Below are 13,090 nucleotides of genomic sequence, written 5' to 3'. Positions count from 1 at the left end.
TCGACCGTAAGTGCCCTGCGAAGTGGACTTCACATGATATTCCGCCATGATTCCAGTTCCAAGGGAACATACACGTTGCATTCAAAGGGTATTAAAGTGCGCGAGACGTGAATTTATATTTATTTACAGAGGTACACGTCGTAATTACGACTTGTCAACTCGTAAGTACGAACGTCCCAGGTGGACTTGAATGCAGCAATATCATTGTTCGGTACAATTTATTCGGTCTTTCCTCTTATTAATAATTTTGGTTGCCGAACATTCAGTGCATCCTTAGGTAAAAGACATTGTGTTAACATGGCTGTAACCACCTACATCAATGATTAAAATAGCATTTTTGGTAAATGTAGGTAATTTACCAAAGAAATATGATGATTTTTAACAGTTATGACTGTTATAGCACCACCTATGGTCAAATTTACATTACATGTTGCATGCTTGTTTAGAATCATCTGTCGCATATGCTCACCAAGTTTTGAGTTTTTCTTTAGGGTTTATAGGCTTTTGGGTATAATTAGCCATGTCCCTTTAAAAGTGACTCTGTTATAGCTTACCAACGTGTAAAGTTCAATATTTTTTTGATAATTATGGATCTAGAGGGTCCCGAGGATTGTACTGCAGTGGTTTTGTTGCAATCGAGCGAAAAATCTAGGACTAGTTCGCAAAAGTAGCCTTTTTAAATAATCTTGAATATTTAATGACCCGTTTGTTCAGAATGAGGAGTTCTATCATATGATATGAAGATCTAGTGTATGTGAGAATATATGAACTTTTTTTTTTTTTAGAATTTAAAGTCATTTTCAATTGAAATGTTGTGTTTTTGAAGTCTTTTTTTACTGTTATAGCGCCACCTATGGTCTGATCTTGATGAAACTTTGCATGATTATTAAGAGTTATCTGCAAAATATTTTCACAAAGTTTCGTAAACTTTTGAGTTTTTTTTAGGTTTTATAGGCTTTTGGGTATATTTGGCCATGCGCCTTTTCTAAATGACACCGTTATAGCTAACTAAAGGACAAAATTTAATATTTTTTTGATAATTATTGTTCTAGAGAGTCCAGAGAATTGTGCTGCAGTGGTCTGACCGAGATATTTTGGATGCGATTAATCGTTTGACAGCACTACTCTTTACTTAAAAAAAACTATGTCTAAAAAGGGTAATATTTTATGTATTTGAGGTCTGAGATGTGGGAATGGTGAAGAGAGAGAGAGGGCAAACATTTTGCATTTTAGGTCTAATCAGCCAATATTGTCTTAAATAGCCTGCATAGCAGTTATAGCGCCACCTATGGTCCAATCTTGATGAAACTTTGCATGATTGTTAAGAGTTATCTGCCAAATGTTTTCACCAAGTTTCGTACAAGTTTGAGTTTTTGTTTAGGTTTTATAGGCTTTTGGGTGTATATGGACACGCCCCTTTTCTAAATGACCCCGTTATAGCTAAACAAAGAACAAAATTCAATTTTTTTTAAATAATTATTGATCTAGAGAGTCCAGAGAATTGTGCTGCAGTGGTTTGACCGAGATTGAGCGAAAAACCTAGGACTAGTTCGCAAAAGTAGGTTTTTAACACAATTGAGAATAATTAATTAATGATTTGATTGACAGCAGTGGTTCTTGAGGCAAAGTTTCTCAGCATGAGGAGGTCTATCAAATGATATGAAGATTGAGTATATGGGTGAAAAATCGTGCAATATACAATAATTTATGTACTTGAAAAATGCAATTTCGCCCCCTAGTGGCCGATTTATTTCAAAATTCTTACAGACCTTAAGGGCCATGGGTCAAACATGCCCACCGAGTTTCGTTCCGATCAGCCTCCGTTAACCTTCCGATATGGAATGCCAAAGCTGACTTAATTAGAAATAAATAAATAAATGTACAAAGAAATGTAAAAAAGCAAATATAAATAAATAAACATATAAATAAATAAATATACAAAGAAAAGTAAAAAAGCAAAAATAAATAATGAATAATTAAATAAATAAATTAAAAAATATATTTTATTTCCTTATTTTTTTATTTTTTCCACATTTTTTCTTTTTTCTTTATTTATACATTTATTTCCACTTTTATTTATTTTCACATTTATGATATTCACTGTCCAAAGAATTTTTCTGCAGTGGTTTGGTTTGGATCGGGCAAAAAACCTAGGACTAGTTCGCAAAAGTAGGTTTTGAATTTACTTCAAAATGGCGGGAAAACCGGACCTCGTAGAGAGAATCTGACCCAAGGATTCCAAAAGTATACAATTTTTGAGTCTACGACAAACGGTCTAGGAGATATTCATGTTTTTGTTCGCTGTAGCGCCCCCTATTGGCCGATTGGTGTGAGTCTTTGTCAAGTTCTCCCCAAATTGAGCTCTACCATCTGGCCAATTTTCAAGTCTCTAGGCCTTACGGTTTGGTCTGCACGATCAGTTTTACGGCGGAAAAATAATAATAAAAATCCTTACAATTACAATAGGGTTTCAGCACTAGGTGCTTGAACCCCTAATAATTAATTACATTTATATAGCGCTTTTCTAAGCACTCAAAGCGCTTTACATTATGAGGGGGCTATCTCCTCATCCACCACCAGTGTGCAGCATCTACCTGCCTGGATGATGTAACGGCAGCCAGAACACCCACCACACACCAGTTTACTAGATTTAGATCAAGAATTAGATCAAACAAAAGGTGTCCATGGGAACGGAGCTAGTGAAACACACACACCATGCATTATAGCCTAAAACATGTTTAATAGGCTATTTGCGACTGACACCAACGATTGTATGCGGCTATGCAGTGGAGATGCGTTCACTGTCAAATGTCATTCAGCATTCATTTTGAAATGTTGTCAAATATTTTTTCTTGATTACAAAAAAACTATTGTTCTTGTTGTGATTTATTTATTGTTTTTAATTTAATTCATAAGTTAACAATGAAAAATAAAATGGTTTCGTTTTTTCTGCAGTCGAAGAAAGTATAGCCTAAAATATGTCAGTGATTTCTCTCAATTTAAAGATTATCAATAATTATTTTTTCTGATCTGCAGTCTAATAAAAGTTAAGAAAATTAGCCCATAGATCTATAGCCTACAGGCTAATTTCATTTTGTTATGAAGAATTTTAAATCAACTTCATAACAAATAGGCTAGGCTAATGAATTTTCGTCATAAGCAATATACGAACATAACGAATACCTTAGCTATTCTATAACGACATTTTCATTAAAAAAAATCATAAATCACGAATATGACGAAATAAAATTATATATATATATATATATAGTGATACAAAAAAGATTTTTTTTTTAAGTAAGAAAGGAAAAATGAAAATAAGGATTTGTGATGATCAAAAACAAGTTAATTGAGGAATTCCTGGAATACTGAATGATGAAATTAATTTCTTGCAAAGATATAGAAAAAATAAACTCAGTCGGGTCACTTAGACCAGTGTTTCTCAACCCTGGTCCTGAGCGCCCCCGCCCAACACTGCACATTTTGAATGTCTCCCTTTTCTGACACACCCATTTCAGGTCCTGGAGTTTCTTTTAATGAGCTAATGAGTTGAATCAGGTGTGTTTGATTAGTGAATGTCTGCCTTTTCTGACACACCCATTTCAGGTCCTGGAGTTTCTTTTAATGAGCTAATGAGTTGAATCAGGTGTGTTTGATTAGGGAGACACACAAAATGTGCAGTGCTGGGGGGCGCCCAGGACCAGGGTTGAGAAACACTGCTTTAGACCCATGTTGTGCATCAAAGGGTTAATTTAGCTTTAGTCTATAACCTGGGGTCTACAAGATTTGCAATATGGCTCACTTGTTTCCTCTCAACAGCAGCGAGATTCATTGGAGAAAAAATGGAGACTTGCACTTTTCAGTTCAATCGAATGCTTGTTTCATTTCTACATTTCATATAGTAAATGTCATATAGTCATATAGTTCATAATAAAGTCATATAGATGCCAAAATGTTGAATTACCGAATTAAATGTATATGTTTCTTTCATTCACTAGCTGAGTTGGAACTTGCTGTGAACGACGCTGATGCGTTACTTTGACCAGTGTGAACGGTTTGTGAAAGAAGTGGAGAACAACAAGAGCGCCTTACAGGAAGTAAAAGGTTTTAATGAAGGCCCTGAGATGAAAAGAGTAATGGAGAAAATGGCTGACAGGCTGGAGGTCCCTTACGCCAGCATCACCGATGGTCAGTGATGGCATAATATGATCATGACCCTGTTACACAAACACAAGTCACAAATACTGAAATAAAGCAGTGTCCAAAATGTTACTTCACAGTTTAGAAGTGTGATAATGATTTGTTTAATATGATATGTTTGTTTTGTTTTTTGGAAAGAACTGTTGTATCAGTTGCCAATTTCAGAATATATGTGGCAAATTTAGTACCCTCTAAATGTTATGCTCTTGCAACCACAACCACTAAATTTTGCACATCGGTATATTATTACACCCATTTCCTTCTCGATTTCATGTCGGACTGATATGCAAAATAAACATGTTTAGATGAGAACCTAAAGACAGAAACATAATTTGACAAACATTGTTTCTCTTTTCAAATATTTCTCTGCAGTGAGCGTGCATGTAAAGCATCATGCAAATTAGATTAGAAATGATTGAGATTACTTAAAAAGAAATATCTATATATATAAAAAAGCTAAAAATTAAAATGGCTGGAAATCTAGAAGATTGAGATTCCAAGTCCATAACTCAAATTGGCTGGCAGGGCTGGGCTTCCAAAGTTTCAAATTTTACACATGAATTGCAACCACAGCACTAATGTCCCACAGGTTACATAAGTTAGATAGCCAATCTGCATGCAAAGTTTGCATTTTCAGCATACAGACACACATTCATTTGAACATTTTTAAAGAATTTAGAATTTCTGTTTGAGCCATTGAAATATGTATGTTTATGAGGTTCAAATACCTTGTCCAGTCCTCCGATTTTGCACTTAATATTTATTTATTCATTTATTTATTATTACTTTGAATTCAAAAATAGTGGGGCAGTATCCATACCATTTCAGTTTATTTTGGTGGAATAGATTGAAGCACTTGAGTTTCCATATGAAATACTGTAGAAGAAATCTATAGTTGACATTATGCTGTAGCTTTTTCTCTGGAGAACAGAATTATAGGTGGGAACAGTTGGGAATGAGAACCAGTTGATGAAGCAGGATATACTTACTCGGAGAGTTTAGAGGTCAGGGCTGCTCACTTGATCTGCTGCTGTCAGCAGTTGTATATCAATGCACAAACGAAGAGTGAGATAGTGAGAGGGAAAGAATTTAGGGTATTGTAGCTACTGCAGTTAGTATGACCATTAGATGGCAGTGTTGTTTTGTTTTTGGCCCCAATAGCAGAAATAAAGTGCTAAAATATCAGATTGCCATGTACAACAACACATGCTTTTATCAAATATCCAGCTTTTACAAAGAAGTAATATCTACAATCATACTATACTATAATACACTCTATAATTTACAGTGTAATTTGGTCTACTGTCTGATGGGTTAGCAAATGACACATTGTCTTAATATTTATTTTGCTTCACAGATTCAGTGGAAGCAGGTTTCTTCCTGTGTGCATATGAGTTTGCAATCCAGGAGCTGAACTCACCCTGGTGCCAGTTGTTTGACGAGGTAGATGCACAGGTACTGGAACAGAGCAGTTTTTCTGCTTGCCCATGTTTCCTTTTCCTTGGAGGTTTTACTTAAGAAACAGAGAATTTTGCACTGACACACTTTTTTTTTTTTTTTTACAGAAATTAATACTTTTATTTGACAGTAAAGACTTTTATATATACAGTATATAAAAAAATCCTATTTCAAATGAATGCTTTTGAACTTTCTATTAATCACAGTTTGCACAAAAATGTTATGCAGCAGAATGGTTTTCAATATTGATAATAAGAAGAAAATTTTCTTGTGCAACAAATCATCATATTAGAATGATTTAAGGATCATTTGACACTGAATACTGGAGTAATGGCTGCTGTCATCACAGGAAGAAAATACATTTTCACAATATGTTAAAATACGAAACAGCTTATTTAAATTGTAATAATATTTCATAGTGTTACTGTTTTTGCTTTAGAGGTCATTTAATAAATAAATCAGCCCTGGTAAGCATAAGAGACTACATTCAAAAACATTTTATAAATCTTACCAATCCCTTTGAACTTTTTGGTAGTGTATGTTTTAAGATAAAACTTTTATTTTCAGGCCAGTAGAGATTTTTAAGTCACAATGTTAGTCTAATGACAACAAATATATCTGAATGTTATTGCACACTGGTGAGATGTGATATGTACCTGTAAATGTTTGAAGGCACTGTGTTGTGTCTCTTAAGGTAATGGAGTATGCTGGAGACCTGAAACAGTACTGGAAGCGAAGCTATGGGCATGAAATCAACAGCAAGTCAAGCTGAATCCTCTTCCATGATCTTTTCCATCGTCTTGACCAAGTTGTAACCCAGATCAAGTAAGATCACTGTGAGGTCTCTCTTATCTTTATAAAGTGTATATAAGGAAAATGTTATACAATTTCTATTTTATTGCAAATCCATCTACATTTATTTGCCATTGTGCCATTTTGTTTGTTTCTTAAGTTAAAACCTTTTATTTTTGTATCACTATGGGCTTTCATTTCTGAGAAAAAATAGAGTGTCTGGTTCCTGCTTTCACCGCAGTACCAGTTATTATGGCTGAGAAGTAAATGAATAAGATCAGCAGGTACAGACAGACAACACTGGAAAAAGCCTAGTTTTTTTACATAGTAGAGTCTTAGTTTAGCTGTGAGGGTGTCGAGGGAACATCCTTTGTTTGTCTTTGTTTAGTCTTTCAACAAAGAAACCAACTCACAGGAGCAAAAGCGAGAGAGAGTTGGTTGCAAATTTCTTTAACTACATTTCAAGGGAATTTAAAAAATAAATTCAACTGATAAGAGTTGTATGAATTAAATCACAGTAGAAAACAGTTGTGCTGCAATACATGTGAAAAATTGTTGTACATGTTTTTCGAGATTTTTTGATAAATAGAAAGTTCAAAAGAATAGCATTTGTTTAAAAAAAAAAACAGTTTTTTGAATGGTAGTGTAGGCTATAACATCAGATACATGCTTTGGTTATTTGTTGTTGTCAGTCACTAATAATTTTATGTCTGTCAACCTCTTTTAGAATATGAATAATTGCAGGAAATTTGGACATTGTGTGATCGAATAAGTGTTTGAGAAGAGAAGAAAGAATAAATACATCTAATACAACCAAAGAAAGCTAAGACTATAATATTTGCTATCATTATCTGTCACTCTGATTTCAGGCATTACTCAAGGCCATCGAAGGGCATTGACTTTGACTTTGGTTACCTGCCCATTGTTTGATCCGCTCCTGTTTGCTACTGAACGTTAAACCTTACAGCAAACATTGTTGGCGATCCCAAATGCTATGTGCAAACGTAAAGATTAAATTATCTCTATTTGAGAGCAGTCGAGCATGCATAAAAACGGTTTCTTGTTGAATTTATAGCCTGACTAGCATCATACCACATATACAGCCTCATACCCACTGCCCACTTCACACACAGAGCCCCAACACGCCACATTACACAGAATACACAGCATCTGAACCGGAACTAGAGTGATATAATTCTCTTGTGTAATAATCAGCAGTCCTTTTTTTCATCATTCCCTTGGGTCTGTTAAACATCCTTTTCTGTTTTTGAATGTCATACTGAAAGTTAAGCAAACTTGGGTGTGGGGAAGATGTGTGTCATAAAACTATGAAATAAGTATACGTGTCCTTATATTTACATGTATATATTTGTGACCCTGGACCACAAAACCAGTCATAAGGGTCAATTTTTCGAAATTGACATTTATACATCATCTGAAAGTTGAATAAATAAGCTTTCATAGGACAATATTTGGCCGAGATACAACTATTTGAAAATCTGGAATCTGAGGGTGCAGAAAAATCTAAATATTGAGAAAATCGCCTTTAAAGATGTCCAAATGAAGTTCTTAGCAATGCATATTACTAATCAAAAATTAAGTTTTAATATATTTACAGTAGAAAATTTACAAAATATCTTCATGGAACATGATCTTTACTTAATGTCCTAATGATTTTTGGCATAAAAGAAATATCAATCATTTTGACCCATACAATGTATTTTTGGCTATTGCTACAAATATACCCCAGCGACTTAAGACTGGTTTTGTGGTCCAGGGTAACATTTGGCCAATCATTGGGAGTCAAACCTGTGTTCTTTGTCATTGATGACACTGTTCTCTTCTGTTTAAGAAAAATCATTTACTCATTTACTTTATAAAGGTAATTTTATTTGCTGAGATACTTTCGCCATAATTCTGAATGTATGGAATCTATTTAGTTTCCCAGTATGGAAAAGAGCATCTTGAACATTGTGCTAAATTTCTCCTTTTGTGTTTGACGGTGGTAAGATGGCCATACTGGTTTAGAACAGCATGATGATAAGTAAATGATGGAATGTTCAAATGAAGTAATTTAGCAAACTATTCCTCTAGCCATTTCCATAAATCCAACCAAACCGGTTTTGCATTTGTTTCTTGATGCTTATCTGACGTTTTTTTTTTTTTTTTACTTTTTCCTTTCCTTTCATTATAACTAAGCAAATCTTAAAGTAGCTAATAGCATCAGACATGAAGCAAATAAGAATTATAATCCATTAGTTGGTAAAATACTGTAGACTGATTTGATATGGACGTCCCTGACAATCTAAATTCTTGGCTATGAAATTTGGACAGGTGCTGTCTAGTGATTTTGATTATGGTATATATCAAAAGTCATTTTAAGATGAAAAACGAAGTGGTTGCCGGTAGTTTAGTTGTTACCATGTATGTAAAATTAGCATCTATCATTGTCCAGGGTACCGGTTATTTAAAAACTCACTGCTTTACGTCAGAATGATGTTGTTGCAATATTAGATCAAGTGAGTATATTCTACAACTGTTCATTTTTCACCAAACATGCCCTTTTGAGACATCCTATCTGTGACAACTGAGCAAGCTTATAGCCTAGGCATCTCTCTCTGTGTTGAAGAATTTGATTTACAGATGTTTTTGTAAAAAGAACTTTAAAACAGTCATGTGTTATATTTTATTGGACACATTAAAAATGATCCTCAATTGTTAACTAATTTTTAAACAAAGTACATTAAGGTGTGATTCACTGAGTGTGTTTATGCAGCTTTTTTGGGCAGTGAAATAGACATAAACGCAAAAAGAATGTTCTCTAAAAGTTAAACTACTTTTACTTTAGCTTCATGTTTTTCAAATGCTGTGTCATGCGCAGGTTGCAAGATGCGAGCACAACCGTCAAACACGTCTGACTAGCGTATATTTAAATGTTGTTTGTTAAAACTTCCTGAAACTCTTCATAATACTACTTTGTACTGCATCACCACTAACCAAATTGCCTAATTGGTCAACATATTTGCAGTGCAAGTTTTTGATTATTTAGCATTCATCAGCTTTTAATTGGCTCTGCCAAATGTTTATGAGGTGATAACTTTGCCTTACCCATTCAGAAAACGCTGCACAGGCCCATTTATGACCAATGTGTTTTATGAATGATTGCACAGCAGGTAGTGTTTTTTGCTGGTTCTCTTTGTTATGTTCAGTTTTAGTGGTGAACTCCCCGTTCACATTCCCTTTGTTTGTTTCATTGTTCTTAGTATAAAGACATTGATGTGCATATGTGTGTATATATTTTTTCTTTTCAAAGATCACCTTTGTTCATGTTCAAAGGTTATGGAGTACTGCTCTACAATCAGTGGTTGCAAACAGTAGGGAGGGAGAAGCCCACAGTGACGTAGAAATACCTAGGCACACTAGATAAAACCAAACAGTGATTTGTAATTCAAGTCTCCTGGGCTTTGTAATGAAAGGCCAAGTGCAATGTGAGATAACTCTGAATTAAACTTCAAGGACATGCATTTAGAACTATTTATTTTTCATAGAGTGATTTTTGCTGAATTGTATTGAATCCAATTACAGTTAATTTATCCCCATTTTTTAACCCAATACAGGGGTTCAAGGTGTTCTCTCTTTTCTCTATTCAATTCTGTATTATAGTTTGTCTTCTCTCTCTTTCTCTCAGCTCGGATGGTATTGTATCAGAGGCTGTGACAGTGCAGGTCGGCCATGCTGAGACGCTGTTACCCCTTCTCACCCTGCTGGATCTGTTCAAGGATGACATCCCTCTCAGCTCAACTAACTTTGCAACCCAGCACAACAGAATATTTCGAAGTGGGAAGATTGTGCCGTACGCTGCCAACCTGCTGGTAGTGCTGTATAAATGTCCAGAGGGGATTAGGATGGGTGTGCGACTCAATGAGAAATCTTTGACCTTGCCTGGACTCACCGACCCCGTTCCAATGTATGAGGATGTGAAGAAACGCTACCGTGCTCTGCTAGAGGGTTGTGACCAAGAGACTGTGTGTAAAATTAACAATTCATGAACATAAAAGTGCAACACATCACAACGGCCAGCAGACTGACATTTTCATAGAAGCAACAACCAGCAAAAAAGAAAACAGAATGTTTTTTTTTTGTTATGCAACATTTCACTGTTGATAGAACAATAAATGAAAGAAAAAGATTTTATATATAATAATTTTATATAAATATAACTAAATTTAACCCCACAGTGTTACTTAGGAATGTTATGGACCAGTAAAGAGAGCTAAAATGTCAAAGCTGACAAATCAGCTCTGACCAACCATCCAATCAAATAACCACATTTGACATTTCACATGCAAAATATTTACAGTGTCATTTAGAAAAGGTCTTTAGTTTTTTTTTTTTATCATAAAAAATTGCTGCTGAATTTCTAAGCAATGAACCAGCAATTGTACTTTGTTTACATGACTGAGTTGTATATTGCTGGTTTTGGTAGAGAGTCCAGAGGCCTCTGTTGCTTGCTTATACAGTATTTTTGTTAATGCTTTAGTATATATAATCTATTCAGACCAAAGATTATTTAAATACCCAGTATATAAGGTCTAATCTAATTTTATTCGAGTTTGATGCTAATTTTATTATATAAAAAAATACAAATAATATATTTATATATATATGGAATATATTTTTATTAATATATATATATATATGGAAATTAATCAAATCAAGCCATGGAAATGTCTGTAGTGAATATAATTTTTTTTGTAGTTGTGCTCAACTCTCTATTACCCAAACTAGAATTACTCTGTGAATGCAATTACTTATTGTTACTTGATGTCAAAAATTACATTTATTTTTGTCCGTTAATCAGGAAGGGCTGGAAATAAAAAACTCAATGGACAACAGGTGTGTGGGAACCGTGAAATGATTTTATATGTTGTATGATTTGTCAGTTTGTTATGCAAGTACAATAAATTGGACCTTGGGAACAAACTTGTTTCCAAGTTTAGTTTTCTTATGATAGATAGATAGATAGATAGATAGATAGATAGATAGAGAAGCAATTTAAGAAGAGAAAGTCATACAGAAATTCCTTAAAAAAGTCGACTCCTTGAATGTCATTAAATCATTTGCACTCTGCCCAAAAATCCTTTTAATTTTAGACATGAACGCAGAACAAGGGGTTCTTTTTCTCCCACATCCTTCTCTCCCGCCCCCTCTGTCCCGTAGCTCATGATCCCTTCTCCTCGATGCCTTACAGTCTCATACCGGTACACTGCTCTCCATTCAGCCGTATGCAGATTTTGAGTCCCGGGAGGTGGGACGAGGGCAGGGCCGTTGGAATGCGACGTGTCCCGCGACACTCTTAAAAACACTTCTCTTTCCGCGTCTCCACAAACCACCTTCAAGAAGTTCACCTGCGAGTTGAATCCGCCCCGCCTCCGAGCGAAGGTCCAAACCCGAGCGCACTTCACCGGAGCGAGATGCCTGGAAACGCAACACCAAAACCGGTGAGATTAGACAGAAAGCCCGGAGCAAAACTTCTCTGTAGTGGATTGTTTATTTTGTCAGGGCTGTATTGTCGTCTTTGGCGTTCCTCAGGCATTCGGTGTGTTTTACAGGGGATGTCTGAGATGCATGGAACTGGGGTTCTAAGAAATGTCATAACTTTTTTTTTCATGTGTTATATAACTGACTGCGATCATTTGGGGAGATACTGGGCAAGCGCTCTTCTGCAAGTCAGTGTAAGGCTAGACATAGGCTACTGGCTTTAAAAAATAACTAGAAAAAACTAGTTAATTAAGAGGGCATAACAAATACGAAAACTAATTAAAAATTATGAATAAAAAATTATGAATACTAAGCAAAAAATATGACTATAGTTTTCACTCGTTTTGACTACAGAAGTTCTACACTCTAAAAAATGCTGGGTTGTTTCAACCCAATTTTGGGTCAAATATGGACTAACCCAACTGTTGGGTTAAAAAGTTAATTTAAAAAAATTAAACCAAAATTTAACCCAACAGTTGGGTTAGTCCATATTTGACCCAACATTGGGTTGAAACAACCCAGCATTTTTTAGAGTGTACTACACTACTGAATTAGCTACAGTTCATTGAACACATGCTGTCCTTGTTGCACAATTGTCACAATGGAAACTTGCCATTAAAGGGGTCCTATTATGCTTTTTCACTTTTTCAACTTTAGTTAGTCTGTAATGTTGCTGTTTGAGCATAACAAAAGTTCTGCAAAGTTACAAAGCTCAAAGTCCAATTCAAAAGGAGATATTTTATTTAACAGAACTACAACGAACGACTCGTTTGAACTACAACGCATATTTTCTGGGATTTGTGATATCACAAATATCGACGAATGGGACGAGACCTGGTTGAGCTGCACTAGAGAAGGCAACGAGTGTTATCACTATGTCGGAGACACGCTAGCTTTCCCAAGGCAGACGAACTTAGAGTGGTTACAATCATCCGGGTTTAAATCGCGCTCAAATTGATTTGATTTTGAGCAATATTTACACTGAAGTTGGCAGGCGGCTATGGTAAGGGGCATGACATTTCCCGACCAGGCGCAGAGTGGTGCCAATTACCAACACACACTGGCCCAGCTAACCAATCACAGCACACACTGGCCCAGC

At 35.2% G+C, this 13,090-nt stretch overlaps 1 protein-coding gene and 1 pseudogene across 1 annotated transcript in view; both read left to right on the top strand.

Moving 5' to 3' along the window:
- LOC107670813 (multiple inositol polyphosphate phosphatase 1-like) overlaps positions 1 to 11,050 on the top strand; it is a 14,184-nt pseudogene extending 3,134 nt beyond the window's left edge.
- Positions 11,051 to 11,680: 630 nt separating this feature from the next.
- The window catches only part of LOC107670849 (bifunctional 3'-phosphoadenosine 5'-phosphosulfate synthase 2-like), an 18,714-nt gene continuing 17,304 nt past the window's right edge, over positions 11,681 to 13,090 (top strand). Inside the window, exon 1 of the mRNA XM_016463631.1 lies at positions 11,681 to 11,951. Coding sequence (XP_016319117.1) covers positions 11,925 to 11,951 — 27 coding nt within the window. The 5' untranslated portion in view covers positions 11,681 to 11,924. The remainder of the gene's footprint in view (positions 11,952 to 13,090) is intronic.

This window comes from Sinocyclocheilus anshuiensis, unplaced genomic scaffold (genome assembly GCF_001515605.1).
Source record: "Sinocyclocheilus anshuiensis isolate Anshui unplaced genomic scaffold, SAMN03320099.WGS_v1.1 scaffold784, whole genome shotgun sequence".
NCBI lineage: Eukaryota > Metazoa > Chordata > Actinopteri > Cypriniformes > Cyprinidae > Sinocyclocheilus > Sinocyclocheilus anshuiensis.
Note: the sequence above shows the minus strand (reverse complement) of the source record. Positions and strands in the feature narration are given on the sequence as shown.